At 42.5% G+C, this 24,062-nt stretch overlaps 1 protein-coding gene across 8 annotated transcripts in view; it reads right to left on the bottom strand.

The window, feature by feature from the left end:
• Positions 1–665: 665 nt before the first annotated feature.
• grin1a (glutamate receptor, ionotropic, N-methyl D-aspartate 1a) overlaps positions 666–24,062 on the bottom strand; it is a 35,619-nt gene continuing 12,222 nt past the window's right edge. For 2 of the 8 annotated variants that reach the window (XM_069705452.1, XM_069705467.1), the window contains 17 exons: positions 23,720–23,841; positions 22,560–22,734; positions 21,889–22,033; positions 20,070–20,156; positions 19,695–19,839; positions 18,713–18,843; positions 16,197–16,361; positions 15,186–15,304; positions 14,613–14,725; positions 13,883–14,031; positions 13,575–13,732; positions 12,856–13,017; positions 12,418–12,527; positions 11,906–12,051; positions 7,165–7,191; positions 6,246–6,356; positions 666–2,803 (listed from right to left, as the gene is read on the bottom strand). In XM_069705452.1, coding sequence (XP_069561553.1) covers positions 2,735–2,803; positions 6,246–6,356; positions 7,165–7,191; positions 11,906–12,051; positions 12,418–12,527; positions 12,856–13,017; positions 13,575–13,732; positions 13,883–14,031; positions 14,613–14,725; positions 15,186–15,304; positions 16,197–16,361; positions 18,713–18,843; positions 19,695–19,839; positions 20,070–20,156; positions 21,889–22,033; positions 22,560–22,734; positions 23,720–23,841 — 2,134 coding nt within the window. In that variant the 3' untranslated portion in view covers positions 666–2,734. Of the gene's footprint in view, positions 2,804–6,245; positions 6,357–7,164; positions 7,192–11,582; positions 11,634–11,905; positions 12,052–12,417; positions 12,528–12,855; positions 13,018–13,574; positions 13,733–13,882; positions 14,032–14,612; positions 14,726–15,185; positions 15,305–16,196; positions 16,362–18,712; positions 18,844–19,694; positions 19,840–20,069; positions 20,157–21,888; positions 22,034–22,559; positions 22,735–23,719; positions 23,842–24,062 lie in introns of all 8 variants that reach the window. The other 6 variants (XM_069705460.1, XM_069705473.1, XM_069705487.1 and 3 more) reach the window with 4 other exon arrangements.

Raw genomic sequence — 24,062 nt, 5'->3', positions numbered from 1 at the left:
GCAACGTTTCTCCTGGACTGGTGAGTAAACAGCTGTTAATGCCAATGCTGGCTATGTAGTAATAGCCTATGAAGAGAGCTAATAGTATTACGTCAGGGATGTACTGACCATCATGCATACCGAGACAAACTGCAGTGGGCCAGTGAACTGTCAAAAAATACATTACATAAAATCACAAGTTTTACATTTGATCAGTCCTCTGTTTGTGCCTGCCATTTAGGGCGCACATTAGAGCTGTTGAGTCCAGGGCTGAATTTCCTCATTTACACCTCACGTTACTGACAGTATTAATATGGTGAGTTAGTTATTGATAAGCAGTTCAGAACAATTAGACTGGCTGTATGTGACATTTCGAATTAGCTTGTCATCTATCCACCAAACGGAGACGGCCTGCACCTAATGACTCACTATCGCCTCCTAATAAGTTGTATTACAAGACAATATTTGTCAAAGTTAAGTTTTAAATACTGATAGCCAATGTTTTCTCTTTTTTTTGTTGTATGTTTATTTGTTACTTTTCTTCTTTCTTTGATATTTAGGCATCTGAGCGATAGACTTTTTAGTATTTCCAGGCTTAATTGATTGATTAATTGGACAAATAAACAGATTTCATTGATAATGAAAGTGGTTGTGAGTTGCATTCTTAAAACAATTCATACTCAGTATTTGGTTAAACTTAGCAATGTAAGTACATTTTATTTACAGTTGTATAAACAAGATGATTCAATGCGAGATCTTTACTGGAAAAGGTATAAGAAAAAAAGTGAATCCTTCTTTAAGGGGTTTTGTGTGCATGTGTGCGTATGTTTGTGTGTGTGCGTGTTGATGCATGCCTGTGTCACATCTGTTGTGTGTGTGTGTGTGTGTGTGTGTGTGTGTGTGTGTGTGTGTGTGTGTGTGTGTGTGTGTGTGTGTGTGTGTGTGTGTGTGTGTGTGTGTGTGTGTAATTATAGTTTAGGACAGTCTCTGCTGCAGTCGTAATACAAGCGCAGAACCTCCTCAAACTCTGAACCAGACTCTATTTACATTTCATTCAATTGAAGTGCTCCACACAGCTCAGCTAACTGTACACGGTAACAACACGCATCCAGAAACAAACTGAAGCACTGGTTTTAAAACATTGGCATGCACAGGCCTGAATGAGGACATGATCACAACCAGACTCGGTTCAAATTTAGAAACCAAATTGTGTTTTTATGTGGTCATTTAAAAGTGGCATAATGTGAAGGCTTTGTAGATCCTATGGTTTCTCTAATAAAAAATAATAAAAAAATAAAACAAAGATTTGTAAACACAAAACAGTGGAGAAGTTAACATGTCTGACTAATGCTGAAGTGGTTCTGTATATGTTTTCTTTGTCTTTTTTTTTTTTTTTTTTTACAGTTTGGGAGACGCCTCAGCATGCAGTGCTACGCAGACGGGAAAGACGTGATTGTCTTCTTAACAGCAGTGGTTTCTCATCTCCAGAAAATGGGAAACGGCCTGTTTTTGCATCTAACCAGGACCTGCACACGACCTCGCCAGCTGGGCGAAGCTTTCAATTCACTCGGGTTCCTTCGTGTAAAAGTACCCATGGAGGAGGTTTTGCATGAAAGACCGAGTGCTGGTTGGGTGAAAAACCTGGCCCTTTGATGCAACCCCTGTGAGACTGGAAATGAGAAAGACTGCCGTGGCAGGAGAGGAAGGGGGGGGGGGGGTGTACCAAAAAACGCAGCATGGAGAACAGCCAAGTGTCTCAAATGTGGTCCAACACAAAACATCACCAAACTGAATCCTCAAATCGCTATTAGATCTCTAATTTCTTATATCACCTGCTTATCTCTTGCTATAAATAGTAAAGCTGAGTAGTAAGAGTTCAAACTCGTACTACAAATAGAAAAGCACGTGCATTTGGCAGGTTAGTGCAAAATCAAATGGGGTAAAGACAATTTGCACATCTACAGAGTCTGGCCCTCACAATAACAATAATTATCATCATTCAGATACATAAAGTTCTTAATCATATACAAGCTCACACATGCTTTCATCATCTTCACTGGCAGACAAGATTAGCTCATCTTTAGTGCTGTAATTAGTGCATCCCAATGAAAGAAAATTGGTCTAAAAACATTTAAAGTGTCAATATAAACACAGGTAGTTCCTATTAAAAATACTCGATCTCCATTGAAGCTTACAGTACATCTTGTATTGCAGTATATGTCGTTAAGAAATACTAGATATTACTGCGGCACCTAGGCCCTAATTGGAAGTGATATGTTAAGTACAGTACTTGCACCAAAACTGGTCTAAACTTAACCAAACTAAATCTGGCTTGCTAAAAGCTCTACAGCTCTACGGTTTGTCAGGAAGTCGGAAAACATCAAACATTAAGTAAACTTATGTGAGTAAAAGGACAAAAGAAGGCTAAATAAGTTAGCTGATAGGATACAGAAGGAAAAGGTTGTATATGTGAGTCGGATGGTTTGTTCTGTGCATGCTCAGGGACCCTACAAACATATAAGACCAGGTAATCCTGTCTTTTTAAGAAAAAAAGTGCAAGTTCAGTGTTTTTCAGACACTTCTTCAGCAAGCGGTTTTCCTCAAAAGCTCCGTTGGCAGGACGGTGACATGAAAGCTTCGTCGACGAAGGGGGCGAGGAGCCAGTCTCCCTCTGCTTTTACTCTCCTCCTTCTCCTCCCTCGTCTCGTTTCCTCCTTTCTCCCCTGTGAGCGAACATCGGCGTTGCCCTCTCTCTTTACACCACAGTGCTAACAGACGGGTCAGACAAGTTGAGTTGGCCCGTAATGTCAGTGGGTGGGAACTGCTGCAGAGGTGAAGACAAATGGGGTGGAAGGAGGAAGAGAGACACACGACAGAGTGTCAGTTCTTGACAAAAGCAACACATTTTGAGTTGTTGCAACATGATCCTAACATTTCTGTTAACTTAAGAGCTTAATTTCTACAGAAGCAGGACGGGGCTCTAACCCCCCCTCAGGCACACTCTCGTTTTGTTCTTTTCTGTTAGAGTTTGCAGAGCAGTTTGGTTTGTGCCTGAGGTGGGTTAGTTGGGAGCAGACGTAAGATCCCGAGAGCCTTGACAACAGCAAATTTGAATCAGGCGACATTAAAGATTTTCTCGAGCCTCAACAACATGACTATGGGTGATAACGTCCTGCCGTGGATAACACGGACAGCTCGTTTATCTTCCCCGCAGTCATTTGTATGCATGCAGGCAGGCGGCCTCCCTAATTTTAGCAGCTCAGGAGGAGAACACGAAGTTCGGGCTGATTTCAAAGTGCTGTTGTGTCGGACCCTTACGCCCGGTCCCCCGCTCCACTGTGCTTCTTTACAAGCAGAGTGCGTTGAATTATAGGCTTCTATGGTGCTGAGAGGGGGAAACAAGATCCCAATTCCATGCATGAGCTTAGTTTCTATGGCAACAGTGATGTTGCTTTTCAGTCCTTTCAGTGTGTTTTTTTTTTTTTTTTACTTAATGCTGAGGCTCCTTTTTTCTGCTCAGTAGCAAAAAATATAGAAACCTGATGAAACAATCACACGTTAAACATCATAAATATAATCAAATACATCATAGTTTGTAGCAACATTCGCTGGAATTTGCTTCATGTTTTGGAACACAGCGAGACTGGGTGGAGTAACTTGTCTGCATTATGTCGCTAATAATCCGTGTGATTTCCAACATGCCAATCTTAATCCTGCCTCACAGCGCTCTGTTGGGAAAACCTGTTTCTTTACATCCAACGTGCAGGAGAGCCTATTTTGTTTGGACATTAAACACCATGAATATCGAATGATTTGTAGAGCCAAAACAGGGAAGGTGTACCCATCTCATTTGTCACTTTTTGTCTTCTTTAATGGTGATATAGGTGCCTCTCATTTGAAGCTGATAGAGCCAATACATTCAAGCATATGAGCTTCAGAAGCTGTTATGATGCAACTAACATGCTGACAGATGGGGCAACATCCAGCCTGAGTAGAATTCATTTTTTCCTTTCTTAAATAATCAGGAGTCAGAGTGGATGTCCCTCATCTCCTTGACCCGCGAGTTGCATCATCATATATCTTACAGCCCCCATTTGGGTCTCCTTATGTCTTGTACCTTGAGGGCCTGCTAACAGCGCACCCTACCGGGGTCAAGTGGACCAGCAAAAGAGAGACACTTCACTGACATCACAACTACAGTTAATGGTGACAAAGCTACTTATTCAATAAAACTACGGTGAGTATCTTAATATACGGCACAACTATAAAGAGTGTTTCTACTTCTTCTACGGTTACTACATCTACGACAGTTAACTGGCATGCTTGCAGAGGGAGAGAGGAGCAGTGTGGCATGTGGGTGAGGGACACTGACACTCAAGTCCATTGATATCCATTAATATAAAAAAAGAACATTTATATAAAATTAAAATAATGGTCAAAGACTGAAGATGGCAGCTCTTTCAATTGGAGCATCTTTTTTTTTCTTTTAGTTTTTTTTTACACTGAATACGGTTTCATTTTCCACTTTGAGACGTTTTTGTAGTTGTTTTCATCCCACCAGGGCTCCCAAACCAGCAAACCGAACCATCATACGAACATATCAACAACGGCGATCCCGCTCTTCGTCTCTTCAAACGAAACCAATTCTATTGAGAAACGGCCAGGCGAGAGTAAAGGTGGTTTGCTTCGATGCAGAAACATCCATTTAAAAAAAAAAAAAAAAAAAAAAGAAAAAAAAAAGACAGTTAACACAAGAGAAAGAGAGAAAGACAGGAAATCAAATAATAAAAAAAAACCCACAAGATTTTGTTTTACTTTGTGGCCCGTTAGCTTACATCTCCCCTGAGAAACACAACACAATGTTAGTGCAAAAACCTCTCTGGAAAGGTGTCTGTGTTATCTCCAGGGGTTATTGCTGTCTTTTACAGAGGGCCATGCCAGATTTGGTGAGCGACCTGCTATGTCTGGCGGAGCAGCTGGGCACAAAATGACTGCGGGTCAATGGTTTGTCAGAGCGCTCCGAGCTTGTGCAGCACAATCTCCCAACCGCAGCGAGCAGGGCTTTTTCAACCCAACTGTGAAGGGACACAGAAAACCTTACGCTCTCATTGTGCTGCAACAAAAGAGTCAAGTAAAGATATAGAAAAGGTGCAAAACAGGCGTAAGGAAATAAAAGAGAATCTCGTATTTCTGCCTGCCTTGTAACAAAATGAGAGTCTAAGGTTTCATGGAGTTCGTAGCCCGACAAAAATCCAAACACAAAAGAAGACTGTCTTCATCACCTGAAAATATACCTTGAAAGAGGCATGCACAGTTCAGACCACAAGGACACTGGAAAATAAATAAGAATTATGACAAACGAAATATGACAAAGCAAAAAGTAAATTGATTAATAGAAATCCATGAGTGTAATCCTGAAATAGACATGTTGATAAATAAAACAACACATTAGTTTTCTTCGCAGGAGGACTGGCCATCGATGACGACTACCTTGAAGATGGGTTTTGGAAAAAAAATGACAGAACACCAGCGCATGCTTTTCAAACCATAAGCAAACCAACAACGGCTGAAAACCCAAAACGGAGGAAGGTGCAGGATTGGTGCAAAGAAAGGATGGAGATACGAAGGATCAAGCAATCAAAAAGGACAGGACATGAACACAAATATTTAAACAGACACACACTCACGTACGGTACGCACGCACGTGCACTCACTCACATGCCCGCACTCTCACAAACAAACAAACAAACACACACACACACACACACACACACACACACGCACCACAACGCCATCACCAAAAACAATTGGCAGAATCCACGTCCAAAACCAGAGGCAGGGAGGAAGAGCAGCCCAAGACATAACACCACTGGCAGACTGCCTGCTTTTGTCAACCCCCTCCTCCAGAAGCCACTAATAAATCCTGGACACTTGGGACACTCCCTTCCCCGAATTCAGAGCCCAGTTCCTGGCCTGGCCTGACCTGAGATGCTGCACTGATGCCCTGCAGGCTGTGGAGGAGCTATAAATGCTAAATGGTGATGGCTGATCAATGGTGATCTGACAAACACGTGGCGGAGGCCGCGGAGCCGTGTGGAAATGAGTGAGTGAAACATGGGACTCGTTCGTGGTCGGATATGGGGATGTCGGCAGAGAGGACAGCGAAAGAGAAAGGAGAGAGATGAAAGTAGAGACAGGAGGAGGAGGAGGAGAGGAAAGAGAGGGAAGAATAAACAAGGGAAGATGTTGCTTCTTCGTCTTCTTACCGTGTCTTTGGAGGACCTACGTCTCTTGATGCTGGAGGCCAGGGTGGTACTGATGGACCTAAAAGAGGCTTTCTTTTTGGGGTCGGGCTCTGCTCTACCACTTTTCCTATCCTAAAATAAATATATGTAGAAACATTATTCATGTCCTCTGGCTGGGGTGATAACCGTGGTTCCAGTCTCACCCATTCTCTCTACCCACCCCCCACCACCCCCCACCACACCAGTGAATTACCTCATTTTGTATTGTCTAAATATTGGGAGGGTCCTCGTGAAAAAAAAGACTACAGCATTTTGAAAATGTCAAATGCGAAAAGAGGGAGAAAGAAAGGGATAAAGCCTGTTAGATGTGAGAGAGGAAATACTCTGTTCAGTCTGGGGCATCCGGCTACATTGTATGCAACAATATCACACTTGGGACTGCACAAGATGGCACAATAGTCCTCTGGAAATGTGCTGACACATTCACTCGACCCCTAGAAATGCACTGGAATGAGTGATGACTAGTAAAGATGTCAGTGGGTGTGATACCTATGTTTTGCCACTTATATAGTCTACCTGTACGCTCCCTATTACGTGAACACACACTTTACAGTGGCAACGTCTTCATCTCAACACACAAGCAATCTCAAATGTAAAATGGATCAACTAAATAGGACTTTATAAAGTATCTACACTCTACTCTCTACTCGGTTCTGACACAGGTCAGAGCTCTGGAAAACATTTTCAAATGCATTCCTGTCAAAATATAACGGAAAAGTAAAGAAAAAGAAGCGGTCTTATCCTTACAAGATGGCGAGCCAATTTGGTGCTCTCCCTCCTTCATTACCATCAGAGTGCCCCACAGCTACTCTCAGAACAATAACTGGGTGTTTGTGTGCAAAATAAATAAAAAATAAAACTCATATTAAGGTATTCTTACATCCTCAGTCTCTAGGGAGGAAGAGGGCTGCATAGGGGGAGAAAAGAAAAATAAAATAAATTTCCATCCACCTGATCGTTATTACTTTAAAGAAGATCTTTAAGCAAAAGCCAAGGGAACCAAAAAGGGCAGATTTTAAAAAAGGAAGAAAAAAAAACTAGCAAAGCAAACATCCACATCCAAAGCCAGGCAGGTATAAAAAAGTTGAGAAGCTTCAGTATCAGGTGCCACTAAAATGCATATTAGAGAGGGAAAACAACAGCGACAAAAGTCAGTAATTGAAGCCCATTTAAAGTCATTATACCTTAAAGCGGTATAATGGAAATTCACCCCACACACAAGGGAATGGGATGAGATGGAGAGCAAAAAGAAAAAACAAACTATCTAAGAAGGAATGGTTGCCTACTGTAGCAGCGAAACAATATTCTTACTGTAATTAAAATGCAAAGGAAAAGGAAAGATTTGCAATTATGATGTAACTCATTTCACGATGAGCAAATGGAGCCTAAAAGATGTTACTTCTAGGAAAGGAAAGCTGTGGAAAGATGGAGGTTAGTAAAGTAGAAGTGGAGGATGGCGGAGTAGAGAAGTGGGGGAGGCCCACGGGGCGGGCGGGGCAGTGTGGTGTGAATTTCAACATGCCAAAACGTTTGATGGATGGAGGGAGGGAATAAAGGGGGAAAACATAGAATAAGTAAAACACAAAACAAATAGCATGACAACTCAATCCTGGCCAGCACTGGCCCCACAGTACATCCTTTTTCATCAGGTCACATGAATAGGCTCTTTCAGGGCACATTTTGTACCACCCATCACCCCGGCAACCAGCGCTTTTCTCTCCACCCCCTGGTGACATGAGATCAAGTGGTGAGCAGGTATTAGCTTTTGCGTAGGATAGATGAGAGCTGGCAGAGGAGCGATAGGTGCACGACAGCACTCGATCTGAGTGCAGGGATATAGCAAATACAATCTTTTTCCTGTTGGAAGATGACATCGAAGTGTTAGTAAATGGTCAAAGTCAGGCTGTGTATTGGTCTTGGTTCAGGAAAAATCAATGCCCAAATGACATCATCTCCCATCTTTGAATCTTTACTTTTCCCCCTTAACTTCAGCGCGTGAGGCTGCAGGAGGTGCAGCCTGGCTGCTCTGAGCCCTGATGAGGCGCTGCGAGTGCACAGTCCCGGCCATGCAGGGCATGCTGGACCATCAGATTAAGCGTGGCGTGGGACTTGCACAGTGTACAGCAGCTTCCTGTTTCGTGTTGGAAACGGAAGCGAGCTGCCATAGTCCAGCATCCTTAAACACCATCATTTGTTAATATCAACCAGCAGGAGTTTCTGACACCAGTTTGAGTCTGGTTCAGACAGTGCACTTCTGAGTAACATCTGTTTGAAAAGGGAAAGCTTTCAGCCATATGTAAAGCCTCTCAGCGACGCAGTGGTCAGCAAAACTAATAGCAACAGAGATGCTGAGGAATCAGTAAAATGCAATTGAACATCGTAATGTAAATCTTTATCATGTAAATTCAAACATATCCATCACATGACAGGTCCAAAATGTATCCAACCATAACGGGTCAACTTTTTTTTTAAACTTTTGCTCTGTACTGCTCATGCAGAATCATTTCTGATGAAGAATTGTACACAATATAATCTTTCACAGTCCTGCTAAGGTGTCTTGGGACCTGGTTCTTCACACAGAAAGAGAGAAGTCCTCTAGTTTCTCAGTCAGACTAATTTCCAGACAGTTTTTAAAGAAAGAATTGAAGCGGAAAAAAGTTTTTCTGAAATCTTAATGATCTCTGTAATGAGGCACAGTTTTGTAGTCCAGTCTCGCTCTGGGTGTGCCGCTCAGATTAAACAGACCCATTCAATTCAAACCAGGTTGGAAGTGTTGCAGAAATATGTATGCAACCTAAGAGTGTTGTGATGACTTTTAAACGTGTAATAATTGATTTGTTGGACACTCGAGGGCTGAGGAAACAAGTTGTGAATACAAAAGTGACGCATTATCACCATTTATGTTGACAGCATGAAGAAGTTAGCAAACAGAAGATACAGAGCAACATTAGCATTCATTTGAATTCATGCTTCTGGCCACCCAGTGAATCCAAGTTCAATAATCACTCTTCTTTTAGTCTCCACCACCAATATCTGGTTCTTTAATAGCGAACTTAACATATGGGCACATAGAGTGCAGGTGGTTACTTTGGTCATTCATTAAAAAAAATTGTATCGTTATGAATTTAGATCATAAAGATTTAAATCACTTTAAAAAAAAAAAAAAAAAAAAAAAGGTGGCAAATCCTCTCACTCAAATACGACGTGTTACCTGAGATTAAGTACGTTTAACCTCACTACATCTCTGTGGCTACAGCTTCTGTTAGCTGGACTATCTTTGGCGTGCAGTCCTAACAAAGCATGCACTTTCACCTATTTTGTAAAATAGTGTATGTAAAAGCAGCGGCTGCTAGTGTGGTAGGTAATGAACTCATAGGTTGAGGTCTTTTCAGGATAGAGAGATGATGTCATCCTGCAAAGAGTGAGGGTTGCGCTGTGTGAACAGATTTAGTCAGACGTGCACGTTCTCTGAAGTCGTTTCTGTTTGAAGGTATGTGGGTGCACAGTCCTGCACGGTGCTTTGTCTAATACACCCACCTGAGGCAGTAGGAGCACATAATTACACACAACACACTTACAAGCAGTCAAAATGATGTCAACAATGGGGCTCCAGATTTCGGTGCTTGTTGCACTGAGGAGGGAGGAGGCCACATAAACTGTGATCTTAGATTTTCCGTTGCGATGACTTTGTGTGTCCTACATAACCAAGTTGTCATTTTCAATTTGTGGAAATCAGATCATGGTGAGTAATCAAATTAGTGCACCCAAACAGTATGAATAAGATCGTGAATAATATTCATGCAGAGCAGATTGGATTAGCTTCCTCAGTACTCCTAGCATGAGATGCCCTTATAATGGTTATAGTTGGAGCAGTGACGGTTGTGTGTGTTTTCGTTGTTTTCGCTCTCGGCCCCACAGTGACGTTCAATGAGTAGGATGAGCATGCGTGGGCCGTCTTTGTTCAGCAGTGCAGAGGAATCAACGTGATCATTGCTGACATTGATATAAATCACACTGGTCCGTGGGCAGTTTAGTATGTCCCTCTCCTTTCTCAGTGATGCCCCCCCCCCCCCCCACCATACATGCATTCGCCTGCAGTATGCGCCCGGAGAATGTACACCCATATGAGGACACTCATGACAGAGACATACAGTTGTTAGTTCGAGCCAGACACTCTCAGAAGTGACATTGATTGGCTGGCAGGCACTTGTGAATGTTTTTTTTTTATACTGTACCTTCCTCCGGCACTGCTGTTTAGTTTCAGCAGGGCTAAACAACTCGGCTCAAGGCTTACAGAGACACAGCAGACAGATTGCCAGGGCCACATCACAGACTCACAGTGTGATTGGCCATCAAGTAAGGTAACCCTGTACCTCCAAGCTATCCAATCAAAGAGTGAGTAAAGTTGTGTGGGGACGGAGGAGGGGCGCTCCAACGCTTCGCAGCCAGTGATTGCATTGGAGTACAGGGGAAAAGCTTGATTCTTGATTGGCTGAGCAAAGGCTTGTTGCTTGATTATAGCTCAAATAGTCAGATCACTCAAATTAAAAAAAATCTTCATGATATCTCATCATGACTTTGAGTGACACATTAAATTACATTCACCTCCATTTTGTTGCTTTGAAGGCAAAAGTTGCACAAATCTGTGAGCATGGAACTAAACCAGCTGCATGGTTAAATGCCACAAGAGCAAGTAGAAAGAAACATGCATTTTTTTTTTTTTAAATTTGGGTGAACTGACCTTTTCAACAGAGGCCTGTTTAGGCAGGCGGTGTTGTAAGAAGCCTCTGGCATGCAAGTTACTCTTATGGTGTCTGCAATATGGACATACTGACATAGTGTGCACTGTAGCATCGCACCTTACAGTGAAGCAGGCAATACTGGGAGGTTCACTGATGTGTGATCGTGCCAAGGCATTGATTTTGCTCTTTATGCTCTATTTATATTTTTTGTTCCTGGCTACAGTTAACATGGCCGCCAGAGTGAAGGAAATCAATGACACACAATGAAAGTGCATCAACTGTACAGTAATCATTGTTATATATTATTTTTAATGTGTTATGTGTCTGGCGGAGCGTTTGTTTAGTTTTTGTTGGCCTTCCTTGTATGTATCATATGACCTCATGAAGCATATAGTGCTAGAGCAGCAGTTTAAAACTACGAGTTCATGCCATGTAGTGAAGTATTAATTTGGGTATCCATCATGTTAGGAGGTCACCAGGCTAATTATCTTCTTCTTATCTCTTATGTACTAACAGCAAGAGGTGACATGAGCGTGGAAATGGCTCTGCTACATACTAATGAGGGAGTCCCAGCCACCGCTTGACTTCCAGAGGCCTCCTTACTCTCCTGCAGGCACACACAAGAGACACGGGTGCAATTGGGCTCTGGGAACTCTTTAGACCTACAGGGAGGCCGCCCAGGACGCCTTACATTACACGTGAGTTTCTCGTATACGGAGATCTGGTGGTCTGAACACTACTGAAAATAAAAAAAAGTTCCTAGAGAGGCTGAGAGACAGAAATCAACCTGCATTAGTAGGAGGCTTTGCTGGCTCTCTTGCACCTTAGTTTGGGCACTTGCACCCCAGGTGTGAGCGGGCACAGGGGGATCAGTCCTACCTGCAAGTTCTTCCTCCAAACATTGACGGCCGCAAAGGCCAGCTGCATCTGCTTCCTGCGGGCGTCTTTATGGCGCTTATAGGCGATTTCGATGAAGATGAGGAAAATCCCTGCTGCTATGCCTCCAGCCACCAGCATGAAGACTCCTGTTGGGGAGGGACAGATAGAAAGAGACAGAGACATGTGAGCTGCCAGTCTACAAGTCCGCCGCTCCCACTGAGAATGAACGCATGGTCTTGTCTGTCATGCTCAGTGGACGCCCCTCCTTTCTTAAACCAGCTCCCTACTTGACGACAGCGGCTGCAAACCACACAATATTAATAGAAAACTACAACCGCACAAGATCACAGCACAAGTTACTGTACACTTCACTTCACTTCAACAGGGCACCCACGCTCACACTAACACAACGATTTTGTAAAGGTATTGGACAAAAAAGGGCTACAGTACCTTACCACTGCAGTTTTTGTCCAATCACTTTTAACGCTTTCTCTACGCCATAAGGACCATACCTGCCATGTTTTCAAAGGTGAGTGTGGCTGGGGCATTGCTCCTTGAGTCACACTCCTGGTATCTCACCCAGGTTTTATCTAGGTCTTCCATGAAGCCATTCTCATGAGAACTGCAGGGGGTTGGGGGTGGTGGGGAGAGAGGTACAAAGTTAATAAATGCCGCAGGTGACGGAATATTCGAGCCGCTTTCTCCCAGATAGCAACATATGAATCAATAGCTGGACAGGTGCACTGACAAACAGACATACGCTTAACAGAGGCAAACAGACAGACAAGGTAGGAGAGGGGAGATACAGAGAGAGATGTGACATAAGGCAATGTGTTGGATGGCTGTAAATGGTCAATACGTGACCAGAAAATCATATTTGATAAGAAACAAAAAAAACAAAACAAAAAAAAAAAAGTCATACGAGTAATGCTGCTTCGGCTGGGACAGACCTGAGAATGGCCAGGGACACATTCTGTTTCCAGGGGCTGTCCTTGCGCATGCCTATGCCAAAGCCCGAACGGAAAAACAGCTCTCCCGTGGTCACCAGGTCGCACTTCTGCGAAGCTTCAAACTCCAGCACCGCAGAGTCCCAGATGAAAGCATGCAGCTTGCTGTGGGGGAGGGGGAGGGGGGAGGAGGAGTTGGAGGAGGAGGAAGGAGGGAGGAGGAGGGGAAGGAGGGGGTTACGGTGCAACAGTACAATGATTTACATACACATTTACGGCTCCCACCCTTTTCTCTCTCTCGCACACCAAATCGTGTGTGTCATTCAGCGTTTACCAGCAATCTCTACCGCTGTTTATGGCCCAAATGAAATCCAATGCCAGATGGGTGAGGGCGCGTCCCCCATTGGATTCCCCCAATCTCAAAGATGTTCGTCTTGGTACAACCTGAAAAAGGGTGCTCCTTGACTCAATGTTAGCTCAACCTCACTGGTGTCAGTGCTGTTGACACGTTCCACACCTGCCGCTGTCCCTCGACAACTGTCTCGGCTGGGCGATGGGCCTGAACCAGTGGGAACTACACAGTAAGTCCTGCCACTTCCACCTGGTCCGTAGGTCCATGTCCCTCCCCCTGAGCTAACTGGACTGGCCCTGGCCTATAGGTCTGATAGGTCGAGCAGCCGGCCGACACGTGCTCTGGTCGGCCCGGCCAGGCCGAGACTCACTTGTCACGCACGGCCTGGATGGCCTCGGCGGCACTCTCATAGTTGTGCTTCTCCATGTGGCGGTACATGGTGCTAAGCTCCACCTGCCGCCGGAAGTAGATGTCCACCGAACTCTGCTTCACTGTGGCGTAGATGAACTTGTCCGATGGGTTTCTCAGCTGCACGACGAGGCGAGGACAAGGCACAAACAGCAGAGTCATAACTATGAATGAATTAGATTGACATGCATTCATGTTTCATGAAACTAAATGTATTTATATGGATTTAAAAAAAAGTTATAGCAGTAAGACGGTCGTTGCATTACCCACCCTTGGGTCATTGATGCCGGTGATGCGCTCCTCAGGCCGGTCCAACACCAGGAAGGCAGCCAGGTTGGCAGTATAAGAAGCCACAATGATCATGGCAAATCCAGCCCACACCATGCCCAGGATTCTCGCTGAGAAGCTCCGCGGCGCACCTGTGTGGTGAGGTCAATGTTTGAGTTTTCAGCTCAGGAATTTTCTTGTCTTGTGGAGTAAGTAGCTGAATACCTTCGTTCCTGGTAAGTAAAAGTTTACACTGCTACTTCTGTTAATATTACTGCTGTTACTCTGCAAGTAACAAGATTAAGGATCATTAACAAAATATCCTAAAAAGCTCCTTATTAACTCATATAATCTAAATTACATAGAGTTTCCCAACTAACAGCCTCAAACAAAACACATTGTAACCCACTAGATATGATCAGACATGAAAAAAAAACTACTTGAAGACAAATGAAAGAAGCAAAAGGAACATGCATCAACTGTTAAAAAAACAAAACAACTCCACCAAACGCTGTCTGTACAAAATGTGATTTAAAAGTGAATAATTTGTCGTCCTCAAAGAAAAACATGACAGTGAGGTACCACTTGGAGCCACAAATACCTTTGATATTGGTCCTTTTAGAATGATAAAACTGTTGAAGGACGAGAATACAGTATCCCTCTGTTCTGTGGGACAGCGAAGATGTACGTGTCAATAAGGGCATGATTTCTTTTCTCACTGGTTCTGTCTCACCTTCTCCGATACCGGAGTTCAGCAACACTCCCCAGGAGAACCACATGGCAGATGATAAGGTGAGGGCATCTTCTTCTTCTTCTTCACTGTTTACTTTAAATCTTCCAAACGGGCTGGAGGGAAGAAATTGGGAGGGTTGCAGAAGAGAAAATTAGATATCGCCAAGAACCTGTAGAGGAGGGGAAAAACCCTGGCGACCCGAGGCAGAGAGGGGAACTGAACATGAGTGAGCGAAGCAAGACGAAGACAAAAGTCCTCAGAAAGAAAATAGGCTAAAGACGGCGGCACAGGGACAGAGCGGTGGGATGACTGGAGCCAATCTTCACCTCTGTCTGCCTTGTCGTCCACACCGAGGGAAGATCTGAAGGGCGCAGGAGTGCATGTACACACACACATTTATACGCTCACTGATTCATTCATGAATAGACACACACAGATGGGCACACACACACACACACACACACACACACACACACACACACACACACACACACACACACACACACACACACACACACACACACACACACACACACACACACACACACACACACACACAGGTCCCCCTTGTACCTGAACCGGTCTAGTAGGTAAAGCATCACCGCCACCACATGCACCGAAAGACCCACCAACAGCCACAGCGTGCTTTGGAACGGCTGCATAAACGAGTCCAGTGTACTGCGAGGGATTTCCTAAAAACACATACACCGCAGTTGGTTATCGATTGATTATTAACAACCTTGATTGCCTTACGTTTGCATATTTCAGACAAACGCAAAGGAAGCTTTTTCCCAAGTCCTTAAAGTTCCAACCAGTGGACATTTTCTCGGACTAGTTTTGCTGCACACAAATACAGTTTAACACTTTTTCCTGTATTTCCCTACTGTTTCCAGGCACAATGCTGTATCCCTACATCTGCATGGGTTGAATCTCTTAACCCTTTACATATGTTAGATTTGTAATCTGTCGCAGACGGCATTCATTTTTGGCAGTGAAAAATGAATGCAGATTTGCTGCAGATCTTTGTGTGCTTAGCAATTTTAATAACACCTGAATGAATGGAAATCCATCGTTACCTGGATTAGTAGATCAAATTCCCATGACGTATATACTTTATAATTTAATAATGACTAAAGGGTCTGAAAACAATGCTGCTGTTTGATCCTTTGAAGAGAGGTTGTGACCAGAAACTAATGAATTTAACTTCCACTGGATAACTATTATCAGATGAATGCTGAATCAAATGTATTTATTTGTTAATTTTGATCCCTATTAGCCACCAATGGTAGCACTAACTATCCTCATAGGGTACAATGATAACGGAAATATCATGTTGACACCTCTAACAAGCATGTTTTCTGTGTTTTTCTTATACAATTGGGCAAATTTCCAGTGTATTTGAATTTCTTTCCGATGCAGTAATATGTGTATACACGTTAGAAATCAAAGTATTTGAATAACAGTTGCCAAAATTTGGGACAAATGGCATACATTGCCATTGAGGTTGGAGGATACTGCAAGTGGGCGATACATGGAACTCACTAGAGGCTGTCTGGCATTAAAGAGGACAGAGTATATACTTACCTTTTTAACAAGGATAGTGAGGCCTTGATATTTAAAGGGTTTGGAGAACTCAATGTACTGGGCTCGTTCATTGTTAATCGTCAGCGGGGCCACAATCATGTCAGCCAGTCCCCCCAGGAGCTCCCCCATCATGCCGTTCCACTCTTTCTTGTTACTGTTGTTCACCTGCAGTCCCAAAGGGAAGGTGGCGTTAACATTAAAATCTGCGATCGCCCTGCTGTCGTCTAGACGACAGAATGTTTCCCAGCTTTAAGGATTTGGGTTAACCCAAGCGGGGATATACGGTAAGTGCAAGGCATACTCGACATCTCTGAAAGTGTGTCAGTCTTGTCCATCAAAAAAGAAACTTGCTCTTTTCTGTAGTTTATAAAATCACCACAAATGTTATGGTGTGTTCATGCTTTGTCTACACAACAAGGTTTTGGGGGTCAGAGAGAATTTTTTTCATTTCAACCATGCAGGTTTTCAGTTCATTGTGTGAAGTTTCTTCTCCTTTTATTTCATGTCTTACTTTTGTTGGTTGGTTCTCTATTATTAATAATAATAATTATACATTTTATTTATATAGCAATTTTTAAGATACTCAAATACTATTAGCTTTGTGCTACACAATCATGCAGCCATTTCGGAAAGAACTGGAAAGAGATTTTTTTTTTTTTTTCTCAGGAGATCTCCGTGGTATAATGTTTTATTTATTTTCATTATTTTCATTATCAACCTTGGAAAAGGTTATAAAACCGTTTCTAAGGAGTTTGTACTCTACCAATCCATATTCCAAATGGCGGATACGAGTGGTTGACCAACATAGATCACTCCAAGAGGTCACATAGAAAGCCAGGGTAACTTCTAAGCAACTAAAAGCCTATCTCACATTGGCTAATGTCAAAGTACATGAGTCCACCATCAGGACAACACTGAACAACAATGGTGTGCACATTGCAATGAGAAATCTCCAAAAATAAGATTGCTGCCTGTCTACAGTTTGCCACGTGGACAAGCCCGAAGGCTATTTGAAAAATGTTTTCTGGAACAGTTGCAACAAAAGTATAACTTTTTGGTTTAAATGAGAAGTATTATGTTTGGAGAAATGAAAACACAGCATGCCAGCACAAGAGCCTTATCCCATCTGTGAAACATAGTGATGTAGTATCAGGGATTGAGCATGTTTCGCTACATCTGGCCCAGGATGGCTTGCCATTATTGATGGAACAAGAAATTCTAAATTACACCAGCAAATTCCATAATATCAGGACATTTCTAAGTAAGCTGAATCTCCAGAAAAAGTGGGTCATGTAGCCAGACAATGACCCAAAGCAAACAAATCGTTCCACCAAAAGAGGTTAGAGAGCAATAAAGTTAATGTTTTGAAATGGCCAGAAGTCCGGACCTTAATCCAGATTCTGTGAGAGAACCTACCAACATGCCAGAGTTAGAGGTCTTCTGTACAAATGTTTGAACTAAACTTACTCCAAACCGATGTTGCAGTTTTTGCTGCACAAAGGGGTCATACCAGATACTGAAAGCACTGAAAGATTAATACTGGATCATTTTCCTTAACAGTAAATGACCAGTTAAAATATGTTTGCCTCATTGGTGTAATTGGGTTTTTGATATCTACTTTCAGGACCTGTGAGAAAATCTGATGTTCAAGGTGATCTTTCTGCAGAAAAATAAACTTTCGAGCACCACTGCATAAGTAAGCTAGTTACCTGTCAGCTAATAAAATTCTGTGTTGTAAAGGATAAACTAGCAAACTGTCATAGGATAAAGTAAATTGTTGTGAATCAAGAGCAGCAACAGTAAGTAAGATCTGAATTTTTTGCTCAGTGCATAAGGTGCATAAGAGGGACAGTCAGGCTTCTAGAAAACATTAAAGATGTCCCACTGGAGCAATACGAGGTCAGGTTATACTGTATATAGCTTCTCCTAATGGAGCATGTGTCCTATTTTATCTGCACAAAGACAAACCCTTTCCCAGGGGAGTGGATAAAAATAAATGAATCCTGCCAAAACAATACATCTTCAATACGTAATGGTTTGTGTGAATGTGTATTGATGTAGTTCTGATCACATCTATATAGTGTGAGTTTTTCCTTGTTAGGAGGAGACGGTTTGAGTGGAGGGTTTAATACAACAGGTACGAGAGACCTGTGCTTGTTTCCTGTTTCCAACCACAAGTCTGACCACTTTTACTGTTGCCACGGTGACAAAGATTGGATAACTTCAAGAAAGTAGTAACTTTAACTCAACCGCTCAATATATTTCAAGTGTTATTTTTTTAACCAAAACCATTACCTTTCACTAACCCCAAGTAGGGCATTCATTTAGGAAACATTCCTGTCTATTTGAGTGTAGGAACAAATGACCTCTATCGTTGTATGGGATGGAGGATTTGTTATGATACTGGAGTAAAAGAAAACCTTTCTAAACATTAAAGTTATGTAAAGGATTGAAAATAAGATATGGCATGCAACCTGTGCTTCATGTAAAAAATATAACAGAGAAGTAAAACTTACCCGCTCCTGAGTTCCAAATTTTCCATCAGCCACCAGATGCACCTCGTAGGTGAAGTTCATGGTCATGGCCAGCTTGATCAGGAGATCAATACAGAATCCATAACAGCATTGGGGTACAATTGGGCGTCCTGTAAGAAAAACAGCAATGGTTGCAAGTTACAAACACTCCAAAGGAAATATGTTAGATTTGTGAGAATCCAAAGGCGGCGCACGTAGACGGAACGTAATGTGTGACACAGCAGCCCGGTATCACGCCAAAGCATAGAATACACCTGTCAGTCCACAAGAGGATACTGTGTCAGCGTCGTGTTGCTTTGCTGAAGAGTGAAAAGTACACAAACGTAAGACTGGGCTTGAAGAACGTGGTAATGTGACAAAGTAGAAAAAAAAAAAAAAAAAGTCCACAGAGGGAAGTAGGCCAAGGGTAGAGAGGGATGGATCAAACCCAGGACTTACATCAAGGAGATAAGCGTTCGAGTCTGTGAGAAGGTGATGCAGGTTTCTTTTAAGTAACGTAATGGACATAACATAATTTATATAACTTACAAAAAGTGCAGTGAGTAACTTACATAACAACGGTTTGGATGGAAAACTACTCATTTTAACCCAAAATCAGGATCTTTAGCTAACCCTAACCAAGTCGTTTTTTCCTAAACCGAAGCACGTGGTTTTCGGTGCGTCCGTCTGAAGTACTTTTCACGCCTTGGCAAGTCAAAACGTGACACTGACACGGTATCCTGTAATGGACGGGTATATTTTACGCTTTGGTGTGATACCGGGTTGGACACAGTAGCTCACTCCAGACGCCCACACACACAGCCACACTCCGCACAGACGAGGCACGTCCCAGCATCCCAACAATCACTCATTCTGAATGGCTACATGCATACATATATAGATACCTACTGCATATATATGTATGCATCTCCAGTGGGTGTTTGGCGGGTGCACTAAAAGCACAGTGATGATATAAACGTCCCTGATGTGTTACCTGGGATGGTCTCATTGGGCCCAGTGCAGATAACCTTTTTAATTAAGACTCCATTTAATGTAATTTCCTCCTTGCATGTTCCATCCAGCTGAGTGGGCTTCACATACACAAATGGCTCCTGGTGTATCGTCACTATCTACAATAGATGGGACAGAAAGCTGTTTATCACATAGTCGCAGCCGGATATGAAGAGATCAAAGTCATGGGAAATACATCAGCGCTGCCTTTATGAGCACAGATTAACTTCATCCCTTTCTGAGAGAGATGTTAGTGCACTGTCCAACACGAGTACATCGGCTCAGGTCCGCAGTCTATCTGTGTCGACTTGAATGTCACATTGCAGCAGCAAAGTGAAGGCAGACCTACCTTTAATCGAGTCGACATCTGGAAGCCCTGTGGTTTCTCAGTCTCTCCTCCGGGCCAGATGATCTTCCGCTGATTGTTCATTACCACCTGCAGGGAAACGCCACACACACATTATAGGTATTATAGGTGAATGCTGACAGAAGGCATGCTGGTGATGGGGCTTCAACACTGTGGGTGAGCATCACTAATGAGTCAGCTTTATATAACCACAGCTCAGCGGTTCCTTTATTTATTGCATCCACCTCTGACTTTTGTATTATACCCAAGCGCTTTGGGAAATTATTATGATTACATCTATAGCCAGGGAACTGAAGTGCTGATGCTTGCAGCTTTTACTCTGTGTCTGGCCCATTTTAATAACCACCATTAACTACAATAGATGGAGTGGAGAAGAGCTTTACAAAATGATCGTAGCACAAAGTCAACCAACGAGCTTCTTCTGGAGTTTTCTGCTGCATCTCCCCGTGTGTGTCAGCCAACTGGGGTTTGCTTTAGTTGTAATGAGGAATAGTCCATTTGATGAAAAGGAATGAGGAATTGTTATGATCAAATCGGATCGATTTTAGAATATACGAAACAATTTTCAAAGCATACATTCAAACCAAAACCATGCCGGTCCAGCTGTTTCACAACACAAACTAAAATCTTGGCTGCCTGCATCTTAATTTTCTATGTTTTGTGACCTTATTGGCAACAAAAGCTTAGAAATCGGTCTGAAAGCTGATTTTGCAATTTGTAACATGGTAAATGATGAGTAAAATATTTTCTCTTTATCCAAATTTTATACCTCGGGTTAATGAAGTACATGAGTGGGGATCATTTTCAGATACATGCAGCTCTAATTTGACATCTAGAGTTGAATACAGTTAATACTGGGGAAAGCTATAATCCTCATGCAGGGAAAAAACAATCATTGTGATGCTACGGCATTCTACTTTAGCAAAATCAACTAGTAATTTCAAGAGTTTAGTCGTTTTTGAATGGTTGAAGAGTAACTTAACACCCCTGCAAGATTTCAACTTCTCATTAAAGCCCGACTAATATATCGCCCAGACAATTCCATTGGCCGATATTGTCCTTTCACCGAAATATTGAGATTGGTATATATGTTGTCTTATATGCATCAATATATAAAGTTGTTTTACATATGCTTGGGGTTAATTAGTTATTGTTCTTGTTGTGTTTTTTATCGTTACTAAGTTTCAGTACTCTGATATCAGTGTGGACAATAAACTGTAGAATACCCTGCCTTTATTATATATCTTTGTCACAAGTGTCAAGTGTTTATTGACCACATTTAAAGAATCATTGCAAAAAAAAGGCTTATATATACTGCATACTACACAGCTTATATATGTAAAAAAAAATATCGGCCAATGCTTTAAAACCAGAATTTTTTTACTCCCTCATGGTGGCTCCATAAATCCAGTATCGGTTGGATTCTACTTCTCATCAGTCATGCTGGCTGCATTCAGAACGGTAACAGACTGGAACCTTTCAACCTCAGAGGGCAGAGAAAACCCTAAAATACTTTCTAACCAGACACTTTTCCTCACCTCATCATCCAGCTGTGGTATATTTTACACGTTCCAAATCACCAAAACATAATATTCAAATGTTCCCCCCAAGTATTTGATCTGCTCCTTTATTTGACAGACAGCTGTCTCATCATGTTAGCTTTGACTGAACCGCTGAATGTATTTTTGACTCGTGAATGTGGAGTTGTCCTGACGTTGCAGTGGATAAAACCTAAACATGGGCAGTGAGAATAAAACAAGGAATCAAAGAGACCCCTTTCTGCCCCCGAGTGTCAGTTTACCTGTGTTCCGTTGTAAATGCCAACTTGAATGAGCCGAGTCTTCTGATAGTTGAGTATACTGTAGTGTGCATACTTCCTGTCTCCGTCGTCGTTGAACTCCACGCGTCCTGTGAGGCCCTCTGGATATTTAGATGACATCAACACCCTGCAAGCAAATGAGTGCACACGTGTTCATGAATGGATACAGTGCGCTAACCACTAACAGTGCGTTCTCCTGTGAATCTTTCAGTACAAGTCTCTGGGTGGGGAGATGACTGATTCAGTAGGTTTTTTTTGTTGAAAAAAAATGGTGATGGAGGCAGAGCTGTGGCTGCTGAGCCAATAAGATAAGATTCTCTGTTGCATCTGTTGGGAAGCAGCGCATTTATTTTTGTGTGACGCTGCTGAGATGCCACTGCAAGTGGGTCATCTGAAAATCAGTGGCTGCAACTGGAACAGAACATTCTGATTAACCTGTAATTCTGTGAGGCAGAGTTTTAGTCAAAAATAACTAAATATGGACTGACTGCAGTATATATTGAGGTTATATTAATATAAGGCATGTTTTAATGTTGAAGTTGTTAATCCGGAATGAAATGAAGTTGTTCACAAACGAACTTATACAAACCATGACTTTTTTTTTTTTTTTAAATTGTCACAAATAAGAAAAAAAATGTCTGCGTGATTTTTACCGTTTGAAAAGGGGCCCTGTTTTCCAGATGTTGGTGTTGCCCACGCATCCTCTTGGGGGTTCGGTGATATTCTCCTTCTCAAAGAGCTCCTGGATGGACTGAGCTACCACCGCCACGGCGTCATTGATATGGGCCGACTCATTCTTCCCGTTGATGAGCTGGAGGCCGATCAGACCTGAGACCGGGCCGACAGAAGAGAAAGTCACGCACCCGAGCCAGCTACGAGCTCTCAGGATCCTTTTGCAATGCGCAAAGTGGGGAAAAAACTTATAGGGCCTCCAGTTTAGACATCTTGAATAAAGGTCAGACATCAGTTGCTTGATCCATCTTTGTTGCCTGTTAATCTCTGGGTGGACAGCTGGAATAAGAGTGTCTCATGAATTGACATTTATGAGACAAGGCAGCAGAAAAAAATGGATCGTTTTTCTGATGTTGCTACTGATGACCTTTTCAAAGCATGTGTAAAGAGGCCCTTGAAGTTGGATTTTTCAGACTTACCAGTAAAGATTCAGATCAGCACAGGCAAAGTATTATTTGTGTTCATACGAAACAAAAACACCATCAGGCCTGAACTTTTAAAACCAAACAACAATCCAACTTCAGCTAAGTTTTCTGATTGCAACCGGGTCCAAGCTGCAGTAAAGGTGGAAGAGACTGGACACGGACAGGACAACAAACGCTCTGCAGGGGTGGTGTGTGTTAGAGTGCCTGGGGAGCAGACTGTCGACATTTGTGACCACAAAGTGATAAAATACTGTGAGAGAGGTGTGCAAAGAATCCATAAATAGAGACAAGAAAGGCTGTTGAAGCTTACCATTTTACCAGTTATCTGTTGCAAAATTCTCCCTTTATAATTTGTTAGAAACCAGGGTATTAATATGGCAGAATAGCACAACGAATTTAGATTGGGGGTAATCCAGGACATACACATTAAACTAAAATCTGAGTGTAGGTACACACCACATTTAAATCTTTAAACACAGACTGCTTACATGTTTAAATGCCCAACACGCAACAAGCAGTTATACAGCTAATCATGTAATGCATCCATTGTTAAATGGTTAATCTCTCTAATCCCGGTTGTGTTCTGCTCGGCCTCGGAGGAAAGCGGGGGGGGGTTAATTTGTGTATACCCAATGATCTCTGCTGGATGAACGTACCGTCTGGTGCCTCACTCAGGGCTTTACCCGACATCTCGCGCTCGCCCACCAGCCACACGTAGCCCGACCCCGTCATGTTGAGGAAGCGGGCAGCCTTGTACACCGCAGCAGCGTCCTCCTCACTGGAATTCACCATGTTGAACAAAGACAGAAGGTTTTGTTCAACAAGAGTATGGAGAATCAATGAGAAGGAAGAATTTTATTTTATTTTATTTTTTTAAAATTTCAGATTCCAGATTTAATGATCAGTTTTATAGGTTGTTTTTTTTAAACAATGTAGTGTTGGAAAATGACACCGTTGTAGCCTCCTACATGCTACACATTCTGAAAAAGTGTCAATACA

The sequence above is a fragment of the Brachyistius frenatus genome, unplaced genomic scaffold (assembly GCF_029030835.1).
Source record: "Brachyistius frenatus isolate BFR_SWC_R1_liver_20210118 unplaced genomic scaffold, ASM2903083v1 Contig_3, whole genome shotgun sequence".
NCBI classification, from domain to species: Eukaryota; Metazoa; Chordata; class Actinopteri; family Embiotocidae; genus Brachyistius; species Brachyistius frenatus.
This window is presented reverse-complemented; position numbering and strand designations above follow the sequence as displayed.